The 25,927-nt window shown below is 53.6% G+C and overlaps 1 protein-coding gene across 2 annotated transcripts in view; it reads right to left on the reverse strand.

The window, feature by feature from the left end:
- ANTXRL (ANTXR like) overlaps window positions 1-25,927 on the reverse strand; it is a 48,919-nt gene that overhangs the window by 2,639 nt on the left and 20,353 nt on the right. For both annotated transcript variants that reach the window (XM_077124575.1, XM_077124574.1), the window contains 15 exons: window positions 18,620-18,691; window positions 17,939-18,010; window positions 16,687-16,768; window positions 16,545-16,578; window positions 15,420-15,499; window positions 15,275-15,343; window positions 14,838-14,918; window positions 14,656-14,716; window positions 9,491-9,589; window positions 6,107-6,176; window positions 5,341-5,419; window positions 3,515-3,949; window positions 2,700-2,741; window positions 1,906-2,001; window positions 499-570 (listed from right to left, as the gene is read on the reverse strand). In XM_077124575.1, coding sequence (XP_076980690.1) covers window positions 499-570; window positions 1,906-2,001; window positions 2,700-2,741; window positions 3,515-3,949; window positions 5,341-5,419; window positions 6,107-6,176; window positions 9,491-9,589; window positions 14,656-14,716; window positions 14,838-14,918; window positions 15,275-15,343; window positions 15,420-15,499; window positions 16,545-16,578; window positions 16,687-16,768; window positions 17,939-18,010; window positions 18,620-18,691 — 1,444 coding nt within the window. The remainder of the gene's footprint in view (window positions 1-498; window positions 571-1,905; window positions 2,002-2,699; window positions 2,742-3,514; window positions 3,950-5,340; window positions 5,420-6,106; window positions 6,177-9,490; window positions 9,590-14,655; window positions 14,717-14,837; window positions 14,919-15,274; window positions 15,344-15,419; window positions 15,500-16,544; window positions 16,579-16,686; window positions 16,769-17,938; window positions 18,011-18,619; window positions 18,692-25,927) is intronic.

Consider the following 25,927-nt stretch of genomic DNA (forward strand, 5'->3'; position numbering starts at 1 on the left):
CTGACCTGAAGGGTAGCAGTTCAGGGTGAAGACACGTGCTGGACTCTGGAGCCAGGCCACCGGGTTCTGGTCCATCCCTGCCCTACACTGGCAGTATGAGGTGGGACAAGGCACTAAACTTCTCTGTGCATTTAAGAGTAGACCACAGGGCCCAAGGTGCATGGGGAAAGGATGGGGACCAGGGCCCCCAGAGCCAATGGCCGGCCTTGCTCTGCAGACCTCTGTCCTTGACTTTTGCCCGTCAGTCTCCAGCTCTGACAGTCTCTGGACACGCACACCCCCAGCCCCATCCCAAGACAATGATGCAAAGAGCAAGCAGGTGGTCACATTCAGACCCTGCCTTGAGACAAACAAGCTCATATTCCACGGCTGGACCCTGTGTACTGGCAGGGGCAAGGCATGGCTTCCTGACCCACAACCCATGGGCAACAGTCATAAGTGACAAGCATTGGCCCGGGGCCGTTCTGCCCACAAGGGGAACGTCCCATGCCCGCTCACCATGGTCCTGAACGGGGACGCCATCAGTCGTAATGGGCTGCAACGAGGATTGGAAAGGAGATCCAGCTGGCCCTGCAAAGCAGACGCAGCATGAGGGTGGCACATCCAGAAAGGGTCAGGGACCTCCAGCTCCTAATGGGATGGCAAGACCACGCACCGAGCCTGGGGAGCAGGAGCCTGGCAGCGGGCATGTTTGCGGGAAGGAGAGGGGTCACTATAGGTCAGTTTTAAAATCTGAACAAAACAGTATTTGTGTTGGTGGGGGGAGAAGTCAGGGGCTCCTTTTAGAGGACAAGTTCAAAGGTTGGAGGAGCTACATGAGGAAAGAGGAGTTCTTGAGGGACAGCAAGAGGGGAACAGGGGCTGGGCAGGAGCTCAGGGAGGGGGAGGGACATCTGAAGTGGAGAGGGGGAAAGGATAGCAAGGAGAGGTGGGGAAAAGTAAGAGGTCCGTGCCCAGCTCTGGGGGCAGGTTCCTGATACCAGTGTGGGGAGTTAGAAGAGGAACAGCCCAAAAAGGAGCCCTGGATCAGCAGAGGGCAGTGCTTCAGGTGGTCTCACGGGCCAGGACAGGGGGTGCCTGTGCCCTGCAGGCTGGAACAAGTCACCATGTCAGGACAGGGGCAGGGCTGGCAGATGCAGTGCCTTCCGGGGCCCCAGAGGAGCCAGCAGGCCCAGGAGGAAGCACTGGGGGGGAGCACCGCAGAGCCGATGCAGGAGCAGGGCGGGAGACTGTAAGAGCATAGCCCCTCTCCAGCCATATCATCCCACGGCCCTGGGCCGGGCGGGACTCTCCCGACCCCGGGGGGCATGGTGGGGGTAGCGTGTCCTGGGGGCGCGGGTCCCTGGTGGTGAACGGCTCTGACTTGGGTTCCCAGGTCACAAGTCCCAGCTCAGGTCACTTGACGACAGGGCTTTGGGCTTCTCCACCTTGGCGCCTCTGCCATGCAGCCCTGGGCCCCGCCCCGGCTACGTCCTCACTCTGCCTGAAAGGGCCGCTGTCAGGCCCGGCTGCCTCAGCACTTCCAGACACTCGGAAAGGGCCGAAGTCTATGTCTCTGACCCTCTCCACCCTCTTTATGACTCAGTCTGGTTTTCCCTTCCACCCACTGGCCTAAATTTGGAATCTGAGCCAAGGCAGAGCCGAGCAAACCAGCGGCTGTGAGCCAGCAGCTAGCACCCAGAGGCCACGAGGAGGCAGGGGGGGCCAAGGACGGGGAACAATGAGGGTGCCTGGAACACGACCCTCCTGCTTCGGGCCCTCCCCTGGCCCTCGACACCCAGGGATAAAGCCCAGGCACCCAGGACCCTTGTCTCCCCCCAGGCAGAGCCTTCCGGCCGGGCCTCTGCATCCTGACCTGGCACCCTCTATCCTGCCCCAGCCGGGCGTGGGGGCAGCCCTGCTTACCTCCATGGGCTCCATCTGTCTCCATGGGCAGACAGATCTGTAGCACGCACAGCAACGGGACATCATGATGGGACACGGCAGCGGGCACACTTTCTCCTAGAAGGAGAAGCACAGTTGTCCGCTACTGGACAAGGGGACTGCGATGGCCCAGCTCTGCCACTCAGCAAACATGTGCGGGTGAGCGAAAGAACTATTGAGCTGCGGTGAGTGACCCGGGATTCCCATCACTCGCCTCCAGGCCACAGGGAGCATCCTCTGGGGCAAACAAGACAACCCCTCAGGCTGTGCACATGTGACTCGCCCCCAAAATGCTGGCAGCTCTCCCCTACTTGCCCCTAAAACTGACTCCCACCCGGCTCCTCGACCGTGCCAGGAGACTGAGATTAAGACAAGGACACAGCAAGAGCCTGGAACTGGGTCCTTGGAAATGAGGCTCCTTTTCCAGAAGCTCTCCTCAGTTCTCAGGGAGCACCATCCTGCCAACCAGCCATGCCCCACACAGCCCCCTTATCTCAGGAGGGATCACAGCAGACCCCCAAGTCAGCCTGTAGCTGCCCACTCTGTAGAAGGCCTGACCAGGTTACGCTGGGAGCCCGGGAAGGGAGGTGTTTGGTGCTGACACTGAAAGTCTCTGACTCCCCATTCACCCTCCTCTTTTTTCCAGCTCTTTGCTCAGGGAGGTGGGAGCTCCTGGGGCAGGGAGTACAAACATCTCCACAGGCCACAGGAGACTCTCTAGGGGACTCAGTGCTTATCAAACCTGCTCCCAAGAGAACAGAGAAGTCACAACTTACGCAGCTGGGTGGTGGCGGCGGTGGCGGCGGTTCCTTCTCCTCCTATAACATTATAAAGACACACTCGGGCTGGAAGGGGCAGTTTGGGCTCTGCCTCAGCCCCTGTGGGTGGGACCTGACCCTGATCTGGGCCCGTGGGACAAAGACAGGGTTGCCCGTGGGGCTGCAGCTGGCACAGTTGCCTCTGAGCCTGTTTCCCTATTTGTCATAGCAATACTGCCCCTTCCCTGGAGGGCTGGGGGCAGACCAGGCAGGCTGAGGGTCCCATCCCTGACTGAGCCACACCCAGTAGGTTTATCATCAGCCCAAACACCCTGTGGAGACAGAAGGATGCTGTCCCTGTCCATCCACCTGGAATTCCCTGCCCTCCCTGTGCAGCCATCACAGCTGCGATTCCTTCAGGGACAGTCCCCTACCAGGACTTCCCTGCTTGCTGCTCCTCCTGAGCAGAGACTCACCTGCCTGTTCTCTGCGGGCCCCTCTCCCCTGCACAGCCCTGCTTTCTCCACTTTCTGCCTCCAGCTCTCAAGGAAGGGTCCTCTCCATCCCCCCACCCACAGAAGGGTGGACGGTCTGTCCCCATCACCCACCATCTGGACCCCAGACTGTGGGCACCGGGACGGGCCTGGCCCAGCAGGCACAGCATGCCCAGGAAAGCCTCACCGCAGACAGAACAGGAGGCTCGAGAGCAGCTCGGGGCCCCAGTGGGCTCCCAGGGGGATGACACAGCCTGAGCCTCAGTGGTGGCTCCCGGGACCACCTGGGAGCTGAGGGGACCTGCCTGCGGGCAGGGCTGGCTGGGGAGGGGCACTCACCCGCCTGCACAGGTACCAGAGGCAGCACAGCAGCAGCAGCAGGGCCAGCAGCCCCGCCACGCCGGCGAGCACGGGGACCATGGGGAACCCCTCGGAGCTGCTCCCCTGGCCACTGCTGTGGGTCTCGTGGGACTCGTGCACGTCGTCCTCGTAACCGCCCTCGGAGCCCTCCTCGTAACCCTCCTCGTCCTCCTCATCGTCTTCCTCATTGGGGTTCTCGGGGGGACTCCCAGGGCTTTCTACAGGCTTCTCCGGAGCCTCCTCGGGAGCCTTTTCAGAGGTCTCCTTAGGAGGCTTTTTGGGGAGCACCTCAGGGGCGCTCTCAAGGGGCTTCTCAGGAGCATCCGCCTGGGTTTTCGCAGGGAGGATTTGGCTGTCGATCTCGCTGGGGCTCCCACTGTCCCCTGCACCGGGTGGGCTGGCAGGGGTCTCCTCCTGCGGAAAGGGCCTGGTCACTGTGCAGCCTTGCTGGGCAGAGAATGCGTGGCCGTGGGCTGGGCTGGGCCTGGGGCCCCCTCCCGGCTCCCAGCCCCTGGCTTTCCACCTGACCCAGCCAATCTCCACCTCCCCTGCTCCTCAGCTGCCCACCTCCAGGGACCACAGAGGGACCACGGACGCAGCCTCTGGCCCTCCTCCACGCCCTGACCAGAGCCCTGCAAAGACCTCAACGGGATGCCTCAGCTGACAGTGGAGGAGGGGTGGAGGACCCTGGAAGGTACAATTCTGCAGACGGGTGAAGGACTGGCCATTGGAGGTCGCTGAGAGACCCGGTGTGGAGAATGGGGACACTAGAGCTGGGCTCTCTTCCCATTTCCTGTACCCAGTCCCAACTCTGGGAAAGCTCGTCAGCGGCCAATTGAGTCTCAGGCTCCACCCCCTTCCCAGGAAAATGGCCATCCCTTCTTGGAAGGCACATGGGACATGGAGAGAGGGTTCAGAGAAACCAGATGCTGGGCCAGGGTATGGAGGAAACTGTGCCACCTGCCAGGGATCAGGGGAAAGGAAGCCACCCTCCAGAGACAGGCTGGCTGCCGGGAGGGCTCCAGGCTCCAGGTCAGCTCCTGCCCTTTAACATGTGTGTGTCCAGGGCAGGCTGGGGAAGAACTGCTGGGCAAGGATGGAGTGTGACTGGCTGGTCGGTGAGCAGATGTGCAGGGGTGAGTAACGGAAGCATGCAGCTGTGTGTCTAAGACGGGAGAACATTAACAGTTCTTTGGGTTCACAGGGTGGGTCATCAGTTTCCTCTCGCCTCCACCCTCCAGGTACCACTTGCTCGGGCCTCACATTTCCCCGCCTGAGGTCTGCTGCCCTGGGACAAGATGTCCACCCAACGTGAGCTCTGGACGGCTGGGCCACAGCAGCAGCACCTGCATGCCAGGGTATTTCCCTTGGAGCCAAGCCCCAGTGCCTCCCCTTCCACCTGCTGAGATCCCGTCTACCGCGGGAGAGAACCATCCTGTAGAGTCAGGGACAGTGAGCAGAGGAGACAGCTGAGGAGCCCGAGGACGAGAGTGGACATGGACCAGGCGGGCCAGGGAGGTGGGGGCCGTGCGGGCTTACAGCGGGGTGAGGCCGGGCCAGGGCAGGGCTACCAGGTCACAGCTCGGCACAGCCTACTGGCCCTGGACCCCGACCTGGAGGGGACAGCCCTGAGGTCCTGCGGGGCCAGGGGCTGTCACAGTCCTGGACCTCGGTTCTGGCTGAGGGGGACCCCTCCCACCCCGCCCACTCACCCTGGCTGACAGCCTGACCCCCCGAGGTGTGTCTGCCCCCAGCGCTGGGCTCCCAATAGGCCGAGATGGCAGCTGCCCCACCCAGGTACTCACACACTGCTTTCCAGTGATTCTGAGGTTGTTCCTGAAGAAGAAAATGCCGTTGTTGAGGCTGACTTCAACTGCAATGGGCCTGAGCACAGAGAGGGCAGAGGGTGACAAGCAGATCTTACCCTGGGCTCTGGCCCTCCTGGATGTACTGACTTTGCCAATAAGGCCTCTGGGGCTGATGGAGAGGAGACAGCAGGGGCCAGAGCGCCTTCCCCAAGGCACTGGGAAGGCGGCCTGGCAGGGAGGGCCCAGGGGACACTGCCGTCCCTGAGAGCCCGGCCTCCATCTGACGGCCAGCACAGCCACACGCCGAGTGAGGGGATGGCCATGTGGGTTCAGCTCAGTTACAGGCCCTGGAAACAGCACATGTTCTTGCCCTTCCTCTGTTCCCGTGGGTGTGAACCCACTGGAAATGAGACCTTTTGAAGATGTTACTTGTGGCTCAACTGAACAGGCTTGGGCCTTACTCTACTGCTGGAGCTTTGTGAAGACACAGTCACTCGGAGGAGAGCTGGAAGTCACGGGGAGCCCACTGTACATGTGTCTTAGGAGTGGGGAAACTAAGGCAGGTACCCTTTCGCTTCCTGGTGTCCTCAGCACAGCCGGGCTTCACGGATCCCTGACCACCTCCAGGGACCATCCGGCAGGGCAGGGATGGAGGGCTCCCTGGGTGCCTGGCTGAGGATGTCCATATCCTAGACCCCTAAAGGGCACCCACACTGCCCACCTGGTCTCCTGCACATGAGGGTCCCCAAACTGGGGCACTTACTTTCCAACTACCTGTGGTTGTACTCCAGGGCAAGTTATGACTTTATCTTCAAGAGACAGGGCTGCTTTAACTAAAAGAGAAATCACACGAGGAGCGAGTCAGAGTGAGGGATGCTTCAAGTTCAGTAGACAAGTCTCGCAACTTTTATATGTTGTTGAAATGTCTATTAAAAATCAGGGCTCTCTGAGGAGGCAGTGCCTGTGCTAGGCCTGAAAAGGTAAAGAAACCAGCAGGGAGAGATCAAAGGCAGGAAATTTCCAGGCTGTGGGAGTGGCATGTGCCAAGGTCCTGAGGTTCTAAGTGGTTGTGTTTGTGCAGGAAGGGAGGAGGCAGGCGTGGATGGGAAGTTTGGGTCTTACTTCCAGGACAGCAGGTCTGTCCGGGGCTGACAGATTCTGGATGTGGCCTGGATATAAAGGCAGCAGGACTTCGGTGGCTGGATGTGGGGCAGAAGCAAAGAGGAATCGGGGGACGTCCAGGTTTGTGACCAGAGGACTGAGAGGACGGTGGTGCCCTTTCCGGTGAGGGGGAAGCATGAGATGGGAAGGGGATTTGGGGTGGTTGGGTTTGGCTTTTGCTTTTGATTTCTTTGTGGGTTTGGGAGTTGGGACACACGAGGCTCTGAACAGTCTCACAACTTGTGGGGTGGAACCTGCTGGGTCCACAGCCCACACCTGTTCATAAGCCCCTGAACTGGGGTAAAGGGCTGCTTTCCTGTGCAGACGTGGCTCCCAGCTCTCTGCTCCCGTCCCCTGCTTCCCTGGCAGCTGGGACGACTGGTCTCAGAGGCCTCAGAGTTCTGCCCTCCAGGATTCCAGAGGCCGGTGGGTGCCCAGGCCCCCCAAGGCTGGAGGAGCAACCTCTGCTTCCCAGAGCCCAGGCCCACTGCTCCGCCCTGGGCATGAGGGTGAGCCGACGCTGTCCGCCTGTCTGTCTGCAGAGGGAGGCCTGGTCTCCCATTGCCGTGCAACCCACAAAGGATGAGAGCAGAGCAGATGGGAGCCGCGCTGCCCACTGCAGCAGAAGGGCCCGTTTGCAGGTTTGGGCCAGCCCTCCAGAGGCGCACTCAGGGAACATCCTTCCCAAGGAGAGGGGGTGTAAAGGAGGTTCTCTTAAAATGCTTCTTAAAATAGTCTTGTTTAAAACTGTTCACCGATTTCGGTGGGGGTGTGTCCTGTGTTCCTGTGTTAACCTTTAAATCACACAGACCAGAAGTGAAACAGATTTCCCCAGTTATAAACTAACTCTTTAAGGTTTGATAGTCTCCTTTTAACTTTAGGGGTGTCCTTTAGGGGTGTCTCATAGAGAAACATTTGTGGGACATGACAGTGTCTTTAATTCCAGTTAGTTTCCTTTTCTTCCATTAAAGTTGAGAAAGATATCTGAGCATTAGCAGTCAGTATATGTGGGTAGGGATTCGTATTATATTTTGTCCTATATTCTTTTCACTGTTCCTCTGCTCCTGCTGTATCATACATCTTACTCTTGTAATTAAGAAGCTCCAATAACGGTTATTTTCTTTTTTTCTACCCCAGATCGGGGCTGTTCTCAACAGAAAGCGTCTTTCCACAGGACCAGCCTGTTGGCCCAACTCACTGTCGGCTCAGCCAGGCCTCTGATCCTCTAAAGCATTCTGGAAGCTAATCTCCAAAGTCAGGTCCAAGGAAGGCACTTGTCAGAAGGGTGGGCTGGCTGGGGCTTGCAGGGAAAACAGGGCCCAAGGGGGTGAGACTGACTTGTGAGCCCCCGTGGTTTGGAGCAGGGTGAGCAGGGGGTTTGCAGGTGCCCACGTGTTGTGGTGGGCACCTCGCGGCCAAGCCAGGGGCAGGTATCCAGCCAGGCCATTAGAAAAGAGGCTGCACGCAGCACCTTCTCCCTGCTGTGAAAACAGCACATGCGAAAAGCAGAAAATGTGGAACAGAGAAACACTGAATTTTACATTTTTCTTCTCTGGTCCGAGTTTTCTAAAATGTTTTCCCAGATGTGTTAACAGGAGGAAGACGTGATAAGAAGTCAGCACTTCCTCGGGGTACCAGAACTCCTGGTGATGCACCATAGCCATGGACACAACAGCCCTGGCCCTGCCCAAGAGAAGTGACCATGTGCCCAGCAGCCAGGATGCCTCAGGGGACAAGTCAGGACCCCCACACCCCAGCCGCAGGGGTCTGGACGTATTTCTGGGGCAGTTGGGGGGCTTCACCTGCCCCCGGACCTGGCTTCTCAGTTAATAGAAGCCGCCCTCCTTAACCGCAGTGCCCAGGGCCACGTCCAGCTTGGCCGACACTGGCCAGGAGCCCTTGGACAGACCCCTCCATCCCCAGCCCTGTTTCCTGACCCACACACAGCAGTCCCCAGGGGGCGGCTGTGAGGTTTCTAGAGACAGTGTCTCCAGCTCTGAGCCTCACCGCCGTGGGGAGTCCTCCGATGGTTCTGGTCAGTATTAATGGGGTGCTTAGTCCCCAGGCCATCCTGAGAAAGTGCAGGGGAAGGGGAAGGTCAGTCCCTGAGGCCGTCACTCACGCTGCAGGGTAGAGGGCCAGCGGTGCTCCCAGAGAGCAGCAGAGATGCCCAGAAGTGCTAGGAGAGGGGAGCTGTTCTGGGTTGACCAGATGGCCGCATTGAACAGAAAGCTCTCACGGGAGCAAAGGAGCCAGCTGGGGAGGTGAGGAGGGGGCAAGAGGCCCACCGGTCCCCGGGCTGCGTGGAAGCCCACCCCCACCTCAGCTCAGAGGCGCCTCCTGCCTGGACCTTCAGCCTCCTCAAGCCCCTCACCGTCCACGGGGCCTGCCTGATGCCTGAGGACTTCCAACTCACAGGTTTCCCCTTAAATTTTCACACAGTTATTAAGACCCCGTGGTCCACATACATGATCTTGCTTAGTTTGTGCAACAACCCCTAGGCCCATTTTACAGGCAAGAAAACAGAGGCTCAGAAGGGAAGGCTCAGTGGGGTCTGAGCCTCTGATTCTGAAGCCCAGGCCTGGCAGGGGCTCCTTCCCTCAATTCAGGACAAACAGAACTTTCCCGGACTTGCTACTAACCAGGCAAGGCACAGAGTCCCGGTCTGGCTGCCGACGATTCCCACCAGCCAGTGCTCTGTACATCCATCCTTGGCTCTCAGGGACAATGCCCGGTGAGGGCAGACCAGCCCCTGCACCCACCTCGGCCGAGAGCTCAGGCCTGATCCCAGACGCTCACTGGAGTTTGCAGACTCCCCACTTTACAGATGAGGGATGGCCAGTCCCCCCAGCCTGGTCTGTCCCCCAGTTGCCTCCAACCCCACAACAAATAGCCGGCAAGGGCTGGGAAGAAGTGGCTGTGTCAGATGCAATGCAGCCCTGCACGGGGTGATTCGGGATTCAGAAGTCTCGAGAGTGGTACTTACCTTCGAACTTGGTTCTGCTGAACTTGAACTTGCACATAACTCTCTCTTTCTCCAAAGCATTCAAAAAACCGTGCCCTCGAACCACCACTTGGTATTCCTCTGCAAGGACAAGGCACAGGCTTGTGAGGAGGACCCGGGCTGTGCTCCGTCTGGCCTGGCTGTTCAGGGTGGGGCATCCCCAGAGGATGTTCAAGGGGCTCAGGGAGGAAGCAGCTGTGTGGGAGCCACCTGTGTGTCCTTGCTGGGAGGGGACTGGGCTGGCGTAGTGTTGGGGAGAGGGGATCCCCGAAACATGCCCGGCCTGGCCCCTCACTAGGGGCAGGCTCAGCCGGGGGGTTCTGACCCTGAAGTCCCACGGGGGTCCCTAAAACCACAGGGTGCAGCAGTGGGCTCAGCCAGGCCTTGCCTTACAGGTGAGAAAGGACCTGACCGAGCATGCCCCAAGCACCTGTCTCATGCCTGAGCTGGGCACCCAGGCCTGGAGGTCCACGGGGCTTCTGACCACTTAGGTGGCTATTCCTTCTCTCTGTGCTTTTGGTGCCCGGTACAGCACCTCACACACTGCTCACGAGAATCCGTCATGGAAGGGGCGGCTCTGTCTTAGCTGTGGCTCCAGAACTGGGATGACGTGTCAGCCCCCGTCTCCTCCTGGCCCACCAGGCCCCTGTTGGCTCACGCTGGGGCTCAGTGGATATTTCCTTGCCCCGGTGTGTGAAAGGCTGAGACGCTGAGGGCTTGTTCAGGGCAGAGCCCCTGGCCAGGTGGCTGTTGGGGCGGGGGGTGGGTGCTCCTGGGCTCTTCAACCCCAAGGCAAACATTAAGCAGACGCGGGGAGGGCAGCTGGTCCCTCGGGGAGTCCTCTGGTGTTCCAGGTCTGTCTGTCCACTGGAACCCCATTCCTTCCACAGAGCTGCCTCCTGACCCAGGCCAGTTAATTCCAGCCCCAGCACTTGCAGGGTCCCAAGGAAGTGAACCGAGGGGTGTTTCCTCTGAAAACTGCTTGACCCATGCAGCTTGCAAGATTCCCTTGCTCACGGGAACAACTGGTGGCCCTGGCAGTGAGCCGCTTGGGAGCCAGGGGTCCTATCATGTACCCCCCAAAACCCATGTCCAAACCATAACCCATGGCCCTGTGGGGATGAATCCATCATGGCTAGGACCTTTGAAGATGTGATTAGTTAAGGCGTGAATTCATTATTAAAAGGAAGCTCAGCAATCCTATGGAGATGAGTCCCAATTGAATCAGTGTTAGGTCTTCACCTATATGATTGGAGGCCTCATAAAACATTGGAAATCCAGATGCAGGCAATGAGAAAAAAAACACAGGAGGCGGCCCAGGAGACAGATCACCCCGTATCAGGAGGCAGAGATGCCAGCAGAGGTATCCCCAAGACTGCAACAAACTTCCCCCAGGAGCTACCGATTCCGCAGAAAGCATGGCTATCGAGACCATGGTGAGGTTGGACGTGTAGCCTCCCAAGTTGCGAGCTGATAAATTCTCATGGTTGAGCCAACCAGCACAGGCATTTGTCACAGCGGCCCTAGCACACTGAGAGGTCTTGCAGGAAGAAATGCTGCGTGCGTGCCACAGGACAGGCTGTGTCACAGTGGGCGCTCCCCATCACTGGGCCCGAGGCACGACACCCCTTATGCATCATTGCTTCCTGGCTACCCCCTCAGCCTCTCCCTGCTCAGACAGCAGGATGCTGCATCATCTTTGCATTGGAGGGAATATTAGGCTCCTCTCCCACACCAACCCTTTGTAACCAGTCGAACCAGCCCAAAGGATTGCCTCTCGGTCTCAAGGAGGGGTCATTTCCAACTTACAGCCCAGAAGTATTTATTGCAAGGAAGCATTTTTTGCAAGGTGAAACCCTAAGCTAACCTCGTCTGATGTGACTAGATACAAGTGGAAAAGGTAAAGTTCAGCAGCCTGAATGCAGACAAATCAGGCTGTAGATGAGGTAAGCAAAGAGGTAACAGGAACCCAAAATGGGCAAACCTGTACCCGGCCAGGCTTGTACTGAGCATGCTCATCCAAAATAGCAGTCCCTACTTCCTGAGCATCTCCATGTGCAGAATGTTGCCATTTTATAGGAACAGGTTAACAGAGGGCTCCGCCAGCCCCAGCGGGTGCAGGGCCAGGGTGTGCCCTCAGCCTGCCTGGTTCTGGATCCAAGGCTGCTTTCCAAGTAGGCACGGCCGCTGGGGCTGGATCTTGTCGGTCCTCTTCACTGTGGAAGCTCTCTCCTCACAATAGCCCCTGACCCCCCTAGAAGGGGTCTTCAGCACAGGGAGGCAGTGGGTACTGACCAGAAAGCCCCCAGCATGGGTGGGGTGCGGGCAGGGAGGGAGGTCCAGGGCGGACCCCTGCATGGCATGCACAGCGCCCCCCATCACCCCCCCCACGCCCTCTGCCTGGGACACCCATCCAGGCCCAGACTCCCAGCCGTCCTCAGGCTCCAGCAGCCTTTGGAGGAGACCCAGGCTTTCTGGAAAGGAGACTTTCCCTCTGAAAGCCCTGCACCAGGCAGGCTGCCCAGGGAGGGGAGCAGAGCTGGGCAGGCAGGGGACCCCCCAAGGAAGTGGGCAGGCCGGGCAGAAGCTGAGCAGGGGGACATTATGTGGGCCAGCCTGCCATTAGACAGACACCCAGGACAGACAGATGGACAGCACCCCATGCTGGGGGGGAAGGGCAGGAGCCCAATGCTGTAAAAGACCATTTTTTTTTTAGGTGTACTGACATAGAGAAGATTGCCTACAAATAATCACCTCTCTCTGGCGGCTACAGCTGGGAAAAGAGAAGACTGGGCCTAGGGGGGTCTTCTACTGTTTTGTCCCTTAGACTTTTGAATGGTTTGTATTACTTATCGCAATGATCAAGCAGTTAAGCATCAGGTAATATAAAAAGAGAAAGGGGAAAAAAATGGGAGGGAGCAAGAGAGGGTGGGAAACAAGGAATGAGAGAGGCTGCATCATGTTCTGTGGCTAGGGACTGGTGTTGAGGCTGCATGCCTGCATGAAAACAATGCAAGTACTGTCTGAAATAACCAAGAGCACGTTGGCAAGGGCTCTGACCCTGTTTTGGGGGAGGAGAACAATTGAATGAAAGGACACCCAGACACCCAGAAACTTTGACTGCAGCTTGGGGGACCCCTGGGGGCCTCCTCCGCCTCTCACAGCTTCCTGAGGTGAGCCCCTGGCTCCAACTCACCAGCCCAGAAGGGAGGGACATTCTAGGAGACCCATGTCAGCCCCTCAGATGACCTGTTTTCTGTGTCCCCTCCAGGCATTGAGCCCCTGCTGGAGCTTTGCCCATGCTGTCCCCTTCCATTTCCTTGCCACTCCTTTGTGGGCTGATAACAGAGAGGGAGGTGGACAGACATGTGATCGAGAAAGTTGAGCAAAAGAGCCATCATAAAACCCAGGACCCTCCGTCCCACCAAGTCTCCCAATGCAGGACCCCTGCCCCCATCCACATTTCCTCCTACAAGGTGTCTCCCCTGCTCCCTTCCCCCCACCCCCTCCATGCCTCATACTACAGGCTACAGAGTCAGAACGCATGAGGAGTCAGACAGCTGTCACCAACAGCTGGCTCAGTTGGAGGAAATCCCTCACTGGATTTCTTCACCCACCATTTCTACCCCCAAGCTCAGCCCTGCAATCTCAGGAGTGGGGACAGAAACCAGAACTCAGAGGGAAATATGAGCACAGCGACCATTCCTCAGCTGACTGCCTTCCAGACACAAGGCCAGACACCCCAAAAACCACCAACTCAAGCCCTCACCGCAGCCCTGACAGTGGGTGTCTGGGTCCCTGTTTGAAGTCAAAACCAGTGCTCCCAGACCTGGGGCCACATGCCGGGCTGCAGCCCTGGGGAGCAGAGGTCCGGGAGGCGCGTGTCTCTGTGGGAGCCGATGGCGCTGCGGCAGTGGAGCCCCCGCCACCTGACCTGAGCCCCAGGGCTGCCCCTCACGGGTGCGTTGTTATCAGGGGAGAAGCCCACTGCCCTTTCTCTCCATCAGCTTCCATTTTATGGAGCCCAGGGGTGCAAAGGTGCACCCACATCCCCAGATGCGGGACCCAAAGGCACTGCCCAAGGAGGCCCCCTCTCACCGCCCGTCCAGTTCCTGGTCTCAGGGAAGGTTCATGGGATTTCACCTCGGGGATGGCGGGAGGTGCTGGCTGGCTGGGGGGACGCCCTTGGCAGGCAAGGGAGGGCCCTCCTTTCCCACTCTGCCAAGCACAGACGTCTTGTGGGTCGTGGAGCTGTGTCCACCTCTTCTCTACATCCACTGAGATGATTACGTTTTTTTTTTTCTTTTGATGCTGCAACTCACATTCAGTTTTCAAATGTCCGCTCAGTTTTGCACAGCTGGGATGACTGCTAATTGTTCCTGATGTTCTGTCCCTTTTATATATCGCTAGATTCCACGTGTGAGCATTTCGTTAAGGGGGTTCTAAATACATTTTTCCTTTCTAATTATTTTTAATTAAACATTTTACTTTGAGAGGGGAAAAAAGTACTCACACACATATCCGCACAAATGCCCTCAGAGCCCACCCACAAACAAATGAACACCTACATATATACTCCAAACACACTCGCACACCACAAACAATGCATGCACACACACACGCACACAGATACACCAACATATAAACACACAAACATACACATGGGCACACACCACACACACACAAATACACACACACATATACAGATGCACAATTATTCTCACATACACCCATGAACACATACACACACACAAAAGCATACACATATACACACATGCACACGCATATACACACATGCACATACATACACATGAAATGCACACATACACGTCAACATACATGCATGATTATGCACACAGATGCACGTGTGCAGTCACATACATACACACACTGACAAATGCACATACATACATACAACCATGATACACAGACATGTGTGCACACATACACACATATACATGAGCAAAAATATGCATACATACACGTGCCATACGTGCATACATACACACTCCTCACACAGACAGGCATGTGCCCATGCACTCCCACATGTATACAAGCACGCACATGTACATGTACATATGTATATCCAGAAACACATACACACTTGCACACACCTCTGTCTACATTACGGCCACCTCAGCTCTTACCTCCCATACAGACACTGGTAGGCTCCAAAGACTCAAAAAGGATGCATAATTTCTTCATGATCTAGGACACAGAGTGGGACAGAAGAGCAGGGGAGGTGAGCCACGGAAGAGCCTGATGAGAAGCCCCTCCTCACTGGGGGCTTCTCACACCCACCCCGCTTCTCACGTCAGCACCCGCTCACCTGGGGAACGACGTTTGGCAAGGTGCTCGACCTGCCAGGCACCCCAAACACATGGCCCTTGCTGTCTGCAAGGCCTTCTGCCTACAAGGGAGAGGAGGTGGCTTAGACCCACAGCCTGGAGGGAGAGGGGGCAGCGGGCTCCCCACATAGGGGACAGTCTCTAGCTACCATATCTGGGGCCCAGGGAGTGTTACACTTGAGGACCAGATCCTTCTGTCTGCCGGCAGAACCCCCTTAAGGAACAGCAAACTCCTCCACCCTCATCTGAGGGTGCTCATTTGACCAAGCCCCATTACCATGTTCTGCAGTGGACAAGGGTGGCCACAAATAATTGTGTGAGCTGCAGAATCATCCCGGAACCCCCAGGGAAAGCAGCCTCTGATACCTTCCCCCAGCCAGGCCCAAGGGTGGCCCCTGGGTTACCGGTTCTGTCTTACCTGCGGTGGCTGAAATTTACTTAAACCCACGCAGAAAACAATCGCCCCCATATCTCGAGCCTTTTTTGCCTTTAGAAAGAAGACATTAAGTATAAATCACCAAACTAAGTGCAGCATACAGCAGGTAACAATGGATTGAACTCACCTCTTCCACCGCCAGCGGATAATCCGCTCCAGGAATAGGTGACCCAAGCACAATGACGACGACGCTGGCAACACTCATACCTGTAGGACAAGCAAGGAGTGGCTGTGTCGGGCCAGGCACCAGGGACAAACCCAGACCATGGGGACGCCAAACCCAGGAACAGGCCCAGTGCCCCTGACACCAAGTGTTCGTGGGCAAGGCGTGGGCAGCTCCCTGGGAGACACAAGCACCACATCCAACTCCTGCAGGCTTCGCAGCAGACCCCGGAGTGAGAAGAGCCTCAGCCCAGGGCCCACACTGCAGACAAGGAGACTGAGACCCTTTAGGGCCCCTTCTTGCTGGGTGCCCACATCCTTCCCATCAACAGATGGGACAGCCTGTGCCAAGATGGGAGACGGAGCCCATACACTTGGGCTAACCTTGACAGGTGTAAGACGCCAGAGCAGCAGCCAGACTCTCCTGTGGAAGGTGTGCTGCAGGGCTCACGGCAAGGGCACCCCAGGGCCAGGCAGGACCCGGGGTGGAGTTGGGGGGGGTCTCTGCCAGTCCTGGGGCTTAGGACCCCTGGCCAAGTCCCTTGACAAGGGACCATAGGCCCAGCTCAAGGCCTCAGCGAATGCTGGCGCATCTCCCCTTACAAAACTAGAATCCCTAATTCTAGGTGGAAGTCCTGGTCTGAGGACAGCTTCGCATACGGTCAGAGATGGAGTCACAGGGTGAAAGGAAAAGGAGCCAAAAGCTAAAAGTGCATCCTCAGGGAAGGGTGAACATCTGTAAACAGAAACCTAAGTCTGCTCAAGGTGCCCTTGGCTGCTTCCTTTGCTTTTCATGCAGTCGAACTGCAGTCACCAGAGGGACACGGCCTCACGTGGAAGCATCTCAAACTTATCAAGACCAAGAATCACAGGCAGATTTTGTTTAGTTCTCATACGTCACTAGATGTGGCATTTCCTTATCCTCATTGTACAGACGAGGAATCTGTGGCTCCAAGAGGTGAAGGAACTTTCTCCAACTCAGCACTAGAATGTGGCTGTGGTGAGACTGGAACCCAGAGCTTCCCGAAGCCCCAGCCAGCCTGGCCTTGCCCTCTACACCTGAGAACACTGCAGTCTGTAGGCAGCTTACCTCCAGAGTTGGCTCCATTAATCATCGCATTTGCCTGAAACAAAATGAGGAAACATTGGGAGAAGGGAGGTTAGATGATCCAAGCAATACTCTGAGAATTTTATCCATCCACAAACATTCTCCAAGCTCTGGCAATCTGTACCTTTTTAAGGCCTTCATTTATGTGGAGACTCCCCGTATTTACTTGGTTCTTTAGCTTCTTAATGCCAAACCTAAGAGCTTCTCTGAAAACAGAAGAAAAAAGGGGTGTTGAATTGGGGGTGGGGGCGGTGGCTAAATATTCACTTTGCGTGGATGGGCAAGGATGTGGGGGCATCTGACCCACTGGTCCCTGCTCTGCCCGTGCCACCCCCGCCCTGTCCCTGGGATGGTCAGCATAGTGGGGGGTGACTCTGATGTCTCTATGGGCCCAGCCTGGCTTGCTGGGGGCTCATCCGTGTCCCATGGCTTCCAGCCTCTGCCCCCCAGGGCCGTGCCTCTGATGTCCACGTCCAAGCAGGGAACATTCCAAGCATGGGGAGCTGTGGGTCGGAACTCAGGGTCCTCAGGGCAAGTACCCCCCTTTCCCATGGGGGTGGTTTGGAAAAGTGCCTCCTGCTTGTCTGCTGCCCCCCTCCCACTGCTGCAGACTCCTGGGGTGGGCTCAGTCCCACTGGCTGCTTCCCCTTGAGTCAGTGCTAGAGGAAGGAGTGGATGCCCTTAATCAGAGTGCCAGGGCCCTGTGAGTTCCTGCGCTCTGCAGAGAAAAAGGCCAGATGCTGGGAGGAGTGAGCCCCACAGGCTGTCTGTGCAAACCTGTCAGCCACCATCAGAGCAGACGTGCAGGTCGGGACAGGCAGGGCTGCTACTGGGGACGGAGGGGTTGTGGTCAGGCTAATCTGACCTTTTCGAGTGTCCCAGCCAGCTTGGTGTCAGCCTGCTCTCAGGCGCCTCTTTTGGGGCCCACCGTGGTGGTATCCCTTCCCCTCCACTAAAGACCCCGGCACCCCGACTGCCCCCCATTGTCCGGCATGGCTCTGGCCCAGTCTTCTCTCTTCCCACTAGCCTAGAAGAGAGAGGGCCATGCCTATAGAAAGGTGCTCAGAACATACGCTGGTGTTGGAAAAGGAGGCACACCTCTCCCCATCAGCACCCCTGGATGCCAGGAATCCTCAGAGGCTCGAAGACAAGAATGGATTGCTGCAAGGAGGAGCTCAGGACAGATTGGGGCCAGGGGTCGGCATGGGTTGAGGAGAGAACACTGGGAAATGCAATTGTCTGCGGGTGACAGGGACTCTTTAGGGAACCCAGGGGCCAGGGATGGGGATGAAGGGGGCACCAAGGTCACTCCCTCACTGCCCACGATCTGTCTAGGGAGGTCAGGGAGGAAGCGGCTCTTCTGAGCGAGAACTTACGCATCTGTGGTGGGGAGCATGATGATGTCAGCCTTCGCACTGGAGGTAATAAACGATATCGGCATGTTCGGGCTGCGGAGGGGACACCCACTCGTGAGAAGCCTTTCACACAGCTGGGAATGACACCAGCCCATTGCCTGCTCCCCACCTTACCTTTTCCATTTGGGAACCATTCCCAGACCGGGTAATACTGATACTTTTAGGGAAGGTTTTCAAGGGCTTTCACTCTGGAGAAGGTTACCAGGATGACAACCTGCTCCATCCATAAACCCCCAACACCCCAAAGTACATGTACACACCCACACCCACTCTTACAGTGACACTGAGACCTGCCCTCTTGTCCCTGAGGCTGCAGAACATCTCCCTTCTACTGTGATATATTTTATAGCTTTGTCCCTCCTTTCCTCCTCCCTCCTCCCACCTCAAAGTAATTCTTCTCCATCTGGGGAGCAGGTCAGGGACATCCCTCCCCTGCCTTGCCCTGCCCAGTCTTTAATAAGCTCTTCCCCACCACAGGGTGCACCATCCCTCAGCGACCACAGTGGACCGTCCAGTGGGATCCTCATCAGGGCCCCGGGCTTGGAGCTCCCACCCAAGGTGCTTGCAGGCCCCCTGAGCCTAAAAGAGATGTGCACTTTGCCCGGAAGACAACAGGCACCCCACAGTGCAGAGAAGTCATACTTCTTCAGTTTTTCTACTAGCGTCGTCACGAATTCCGCGATGATCGGCCAGCTATGTCTCACACTGTCAGACCTGAAGAAAACAAAACATGGGTCAGGGAGGTAAGGCACATGGTTCGAGCTTCCCCCTCTCCTCCTCTTCCAGCCTCTTCCGCAACAAGCTCCTCCCCTCCCCAGCCTTGGGGTGCAGCAGCCCTCAGGCACCACGGTGCATGGCCCCGGTCAAGGATTTTCATCAGGGTGGACAGTGGATGTGGGGTGGCCCACGGACCCATTTGTCCAGGTTGGGGAAGCCCCTGGCCTGGGATTTCCAAGGCTAAACCCAAGACAGTCCCAGGCAGACCAGGAGAGGTGGCAGACCAGGAGAGAGGGCTTGCAGACAAGGAACTGGGAAGGATATATTGCTGGACAAAGCCCCAGCGGATTCTGAGGGGCCGCCTTCTCGTGGGTTCCTCACTCTTTGGTAATGACCACATTCCAGCTACTTGCTCCTCTCTGACCCTTTAAAGGTGTCTGTGATTGAGTGAGGGTGGGAGCTCTTCTACATCACTCCCTCCACACGCCCCTTGGAAGCCACAGTCCAGCTCCACAGGTTACCCAGATCTAATGTGGAAGTGCTCCTGATGGACTCTTGCCTCCTTGGGTTTTGGACTCTGCCCAACCTACCCCCTTACGTAGAGAAGTCTGTTTCTGACCTGCCAGGGCTTGCTCACTGCACCCCCAAGTTCTGCCCTCTCCCTCCCATTTCCCAGCACCCAAATGGTGGGATGGGACATTCCCTACAGGACCCTGTGTCTCAGCAAGGGAAGAGGGCAGGCCAGACTTCTTTCCCTTGTCTCCTAGCACCCTGCAAAGCTGAGCCAGTCTTGGCATAAAAGTCTCCTCCAGCTGTCCCTGCCAGGGGGAGGAGCAAGAGCAAGCCAGAATCCGGCCCTACTGGCTTCATCAGGCACTGGCCAGCAGGGAAAGCCCAGGACCTCCAGTCTGTACCTTCCGACACTTTCTCCCACTGAATAAACTGAGAGACTTCTCCAAGTTGTACTTAGTACCTGGAAGGACACTAAGGAGGGTGAAGGGGCTGAGGTCCAAGCCCCATCTGGCTAGGAGGGAAGCCGCTCACATCTGCCCACAGCCCAAGGTTCAGGGTCTTTGCACGTCCACAGATCTGCTGCTCTGCTCAGCATCATGGAAATGGAACTATTTCTAGGTTAAGGGTCACAGAGAGAGAAAGAAGCCACAGAAGGGGCACCCAGAAGCTGAAAGTCAGAGAACAGAAAGGCCAGGAGAAGCTGCCATATGCATTGCTTGTGACAGAAGAGCCCAGAATCTACACAAGCTGCCATCCTCAGTATGCCATTCTTTGGGAGGAAAGCATCACCTGAGTGATGGCTTGACTTGTACTTCTCTTAACCTCAAAACCATGAGCCACTACATTTGCATTGTTGAAGCCAAGCTACTGCATGGAGAAAACTAAAACAACTCTAAATGACATGTCTCTGTGTGTTTCCATTTACCCAAAAGCAGACTTCTCCTCTGCACCATCCTTACTGCCTCCTTTAGGCTGCATCTAATACCATCAAGAGATGGTGAGGAAACTAAGGACAGAGGGTTCTCACAATATCAGAACTATCATTTATGGAGCACTTATATCCCAGGCAGTTTGCATGATGGTTTCCAATTCCAGAACAACCTCATGATACCGGCATTATTCTCACGTTCAGATGAGATAACTGAGACTCAGGTAGGTCAAACCATTTGCCACAATTTCTAGAGCTGGCATGGATTTGAACCCAAATCCAACTGCAAGCCTGGCTGCTTGATTGGATTATCTCCAAAGAGATGTGATTCGATCAAGTGTGGGTATTAAACCTGATGAGATGGAGATGTGGCTTTTTCCACCCATTCTAGATGGATCTTGTTTACTTTACTAGAATCCTTTAAAAGCAGAAGCATTTTGGAAAAAGCTTCAGAATGACATAGCCACGAGAAGCAGAGAGTCCACCAGCCAGCAGCCTTTGGAGATGAGGAAGAACACCCCTGGCAGAGTTTCCTGGAGCAAGAGGCCTGGAGAGGAAGCTAGCAGACATTGCCATGTTCACCATGTACTCTTCCAGTTGAGAGAGAAACCCTAAACCTCATCAGCCTTCTTGACCCAGATATCTCTCCCTGGATGCCTTCAATTGGACATTTTTATAGACTTGCTTTAATTGGAACATTTTCTCAGCCTTAGAACTGTAAACTAGCAGCTTATTAAATTCCCCTTTAAAAAAGTCATTCCATTCCTCATATACTGCATTTCAGCAGCTAGCAAACTAGAACCCCCAAATGCTCTTGAACTGAAGAGCAAACCTTCTTCGGGCTTCAAGTCCCCACCATCTGGCTTCTCCCCGTCCTCCCCCTTCCTCAAGCTCCAGTCCTGCTGGGATCACCTGAGGTCTGCCTCCCTTGGACCTTTGCACAGGCTTTGCCTTCAGCATGGAGTCCCTTCCCAGGTGCTCTGTGGTACCCAGGCCAATGAAATGGATGTACTTAGGGGCTCTCCCACATTCACCAAACTCCATCTAGTGAATTAAAGTCGCAGCTGGCACCAAACCCTTCTCTCCAGAAGAGAAGTGATAACCAGAGAGCCTCCATGCAAATAACAGATTGTTTCTGCCTCTCAGACCATCCCAGCAATTCTCAGGGACTTCCGCATGCCAACTTGTGTGGTTTTGGAATGGGCCCCAGAGTCAGAAATTCCAGAGTTCCAATCTTGGCTCCATGTCTTCTTTCTAGAAGCTTCAATAGATCACTGCCTGTCCTTAACCCTCCTCCTCTCCTCATCCATAAAGCAAAGGGAATACCATTTGCCCAAAGCACTGTCAAGCAGCCTCAGTCAAGGAAGTTACTTTCATCTCTTACATTTATCCCAGCTCAGGCCACACCTTGCCTCCCCCATCCAAACTGTCAAACCCTGTGACCTCTATCTTCAGTATGAATCTAGAATCTGGCCAATCATCATGTCCTCCTCCACCACTTTATCTTCACCATCATCTTCTTCAACCTCCACCTGGGAGAACTCAGCACCCAGGGAGGAGTTGTTAGCTTCCCGGGACTAAGGAGAAGCAGTCAGCTGTGGTCCAGATAAGCCTTCCCTGACCTCCTCTGGCCACCTAACAACAGGGACCCCAAATACATGAAACAAACCTAAAAAGAGCTGAAGGGAAAAATAGACAGTTCTATAATAATTGTCAGAGGTTTCAACACACTATTTTCCATACTGCATAGAATACTGAGACAAAAAAAAATCAACATGGAAATAGAAGACTTAAACAGAACCATAAACCATCTAGAGCTAACAGACATATGTAGAATAATGTACCCAATGACGGCAGAATAAATATTTGTTTCAAGTGCACATGGATCACTCTTAAGAAGACCACGTGTTAAGGCACAAGACAATTCATGATCATTTTAAAAGACTGAAATCATTCAAAGTAACTTCCTGAAGCACAATGCAATGAACCTAGAAACTAATAACAGAAGAACCACCAGGAAATTTACAATATGTGGAAACTAAACAATAAACTCTTCAACAACCAATGAGTTAAAGAAGAAATCACAAGGGAAATTAGAAACTACTTGGAGAAGGATGAAACATTAAAAACACCGCATAGCAAAAGTTATGGGATGCAGTGAAGACACAGCTGAGAAGGAAATTTTTAGCTATGAATTCCTATATTAAGAAGAAGAAAGATTTCAAATCAATAACTTGACTTCACATCTGAAAGAGAGGAAAGTAAATTCAAAATTAGCAGAAGGAAGACATTATTAAAAGATTACAGCAGATATCAATGAATATGTAAAAAATTGAGAGCTTCAACAAAATTAGGTATTAGTTCATTGAAAAGACAACAAGATTTTCTCAGTTTTAGTAATGTGTCAAAGAAAAAAGACATAACTAAAATAAAAAATAAAGTAGTGGCATTACTATCGAATGCATAGAAATGAAAAAGATTATAAGAGGCTATTATGCACAATTTTACACCAAAAAAAATTAGAAAACCTAGATGAATTGGAAGAATTGTAAAAAACACACTAATTACCTAAACTGGCTCAAGAAGAAATAGAAGAGTGCAACAAATCTATAACAAATATAGACACTGTATAAATAAACAGAACATTTGCACCAAAGGAAGTCTAGGAACAGGCAGCTTCAAAGGCGAATTCTTCCAACATCTCAAGAAGAAATTAACATCACCCTTCTTTAATCCTTGCAGCGCATTTAAGAAGGAACCGTTCCTAATCCATTCCATGAGGCCAGTATGACTATGATAGCAAGGCCTGAAAAAGATATCCTTAGGAAAGAAAATTACAGACCAATTTTTTAATGAATATCGATGCAAAAAAACTTTAACAAAACAACATCAAAATGAATCCAACAGCATGTTAAACAGATTGTACACCATGATCAAGTGGTATTCATCCTATGAAAGCAAGTCTGGTTAAATATGTTTATCAATCAATATAAAACATCCTATAAATGGAATGAAGGAAACAAAAGAACATGATCATCTCAATGTATGCAGAAAACACATTTGAAAAAACCCAGCACGCTTTCTTGGTAAAAATGCTCAGAACACTGGGAAGACAAGGAAACTTGTCTCACATCGGACTTCCAGGAAGACGAAAGCATTAAGGACAGGCAGAACTCACTCCTCCACCAAAAACACCTAGAGAACAGGCAGAAACTGTCAAAATCAGTCAGTGATTCTGGGGCTCAGGGGACCAGGCAGGGAAGGACCATTGCTAAGACCAGGGAAGGAAGAGTTGAATGGAAAAACAGAAACTACAAGAAATTGCAGTGGGTGAACTTGCCCATAGCTTCTGGTGCCAGTCCTCCACCCTGGAGGCTGGCAGCTGTGAGTTGGCCTGGTTCTTGCCCAGCTGGCAAGATGTGGCACAGTTCTGATCCAACCATTGGCCAGCAAAGTTAACACTCTGGATCCTGCAACCATGAGCCTTTCTACAGAGGAGCAGGGAATGCCCATGGCTCCATAATTTCCACAAGGAGAGAGACTGCAGCAAATGACTGATCTCCTGTCATTTGACTGATCTCCACCACGATCCCTGGCAACCATCCTCCACCCTCGAGGTCGGCAGTTTCAGGTCAGCCTGGTTCTCACCCAGCTGGCTGCTGTGGTCTGAGAAAGTGTCAGGTCTGCAGGACCCAGAGTGGGTGCTCACAGCTCCATTATTTCCCATCCATAGATAAACTGAAACAATCAACTGGGTTCAACCGCACCTCTGGCACAGCTCCTGGTTGGCCCTGACCCTGCCCAATTGGCTTCTGCAGATTGGGAGAGTCAGGTAAAGCCCTTCCACCCAGGAACAAATGGCAGGGGGAGGGGGCATGGTACAGTTCTGGCTTAACTACTGAAGGAGAAAATTGGACCATGTGTCCCACAGACTTGGTCCTTTCTGGACGGGTGCCTGAAGCACCTCAGGGCCATTATTTCCACCTGCCTCAGAAACAGAGGGGTCAGTAGTTTAAAACATAGCCTACCTTTGTAGAGTTGTGGGGAAGGGGCTGCCAAAGAGCACCAGCTGCTAGGAAAGTGTAGTCTTGGGAGGCAGCTTTCCTGACCCTCTCTATCCGGGACCCACTGGAATGGGTCTTCACACCCTATGTGGGACTCAGACCCTGTTTTAGCAGGGAAATACAACTGAGTACCAAAGAAGACCTTTAATAAAAACCTAAGTAACAGCCCAATCTTGTCAACATAATCAGATACCCAGACACCAGCAAAAAATTACAAGACACACTGAGAAAAATAACATGCGGCTATGCCAAACAAATTAAAAATGGGATGAGAAACAGAATTTGGTACAACTAATCAAAGATGTTCAAAGAAAAAACTCCAACTTCTGAATGAAAGCAAAGGAAGAGATGCTTATCTTGCCCCAAATTTAAAATTTCTGTAGCACTATGTCTAATTTAACCTCTCTGACCAGTGTATTTAAACAACCTAAATACATGGGACCTAGAATAGGGAATGAGATCTCGTTACTCTATACAGGTTACTATAATATCCGGATACATTCCAGAGTACTGGGGGCAGAAAATAAAAAAATATTTCCAAAATCCCCTTAAGGGACTGAAGAAAAAAATGTGGAAGCATTGAACTTCCCCTCCTGGGGAGCTCCCAATAGTCTCTCAAGCATTGGAGACTCCCAATTTAATAAGCCAAGCCTTCAGTCTTGAAGCTTGCCCTTATGAAACTTATTTCTGCAGTGGCAAAACTAAGCCTACTTAAAATTATGCCGAACAGTCACCCCCCCCTCCCCCCAGTAGTGGCCTCTCTCTTTAAGTCAACTCAGCAAATAAACTCACTACCCTCCCCCTTATATGGAACATGCTTCCCAGGGATGAGCCTGGCCCTGGCATTGTGGGATTGAGAATGCCCTTCTGACAAAAAGGGGGGAAATAAATAGACCAAAATAAAGTTTCAGTGGCTCACAGATTTCAAATAGGTTGAGAGGTCATTCTGGTGGTTACTCTTATGCAAGCTTCAGCCAGATGTCACAAATTGTCACATTATGCCAAACCCCAACCAACACTATTCCTGAAAACTCTAAAGAATACACTGGGCTGTATCTAAGACGCTATAAATGTTTTTCTTTGTAAGTTTATTTATTCATAAACTTAAGGCCTCTAGATTGTTCCTATGCCAGATAAGACCTGAAACCCAGAGGTATCAGCCTCTTTAAGAATATCAATGAGTTTCATTCCTCTACCCCATAAGGCTTACATCCCTTTCCAACATGAAGAAGCTAAAATGATCATTGCCCGGGTATCCCGGAAGATTGAGAGAATGATCACATGAGAGGGAGGAGGTTTAACTGAGAAATTAAGATTTAACAAATGATTATGATTCTTGATTATGATTACTGACTCATTAAATAGATATTTCTTTTTTCTTTCAAATGTTTCAGAATAACAAGGAGGAAATACCCGAAACTGTTGAACTGTAATCCAGTAGCCTTAATCTCTGATAATGCTTGCATAGCTATTTAACTTTTATCATGTGACCATGTGATTATGAAAACCTTGTGACTGATACTCCCTCTATCCAGAGTATGGATAGATAAAATAAAGGCATGCGTGAAAAAACAGTAATAAATGGTTGGGAATATGGAGGAAAGCCCTACGTAAATTATGGACAATAGTTATAATACTCCTGTAATAATCTCTCATCAATTGTTACAAATATAACTAGTGTTTAAAAATAGTAGAATTAAAAAAAAGTGTTAGCATCAATGCTAACAA

This window comes from Tamandua tetradactyla, chromosome 13 (assembly GCF_023851605.1).
Source record: "Tamandua tetradactyla isolate mTamTet1 chromosome 13, mTamTet1.pri, whole genome shotgun sequence".
NCBI lineage: Eukaryota > Metazoa > Chordata > Mammalia > Pilosa > Myrmecophagidae > Tamandua > Tamandua tetradactyla.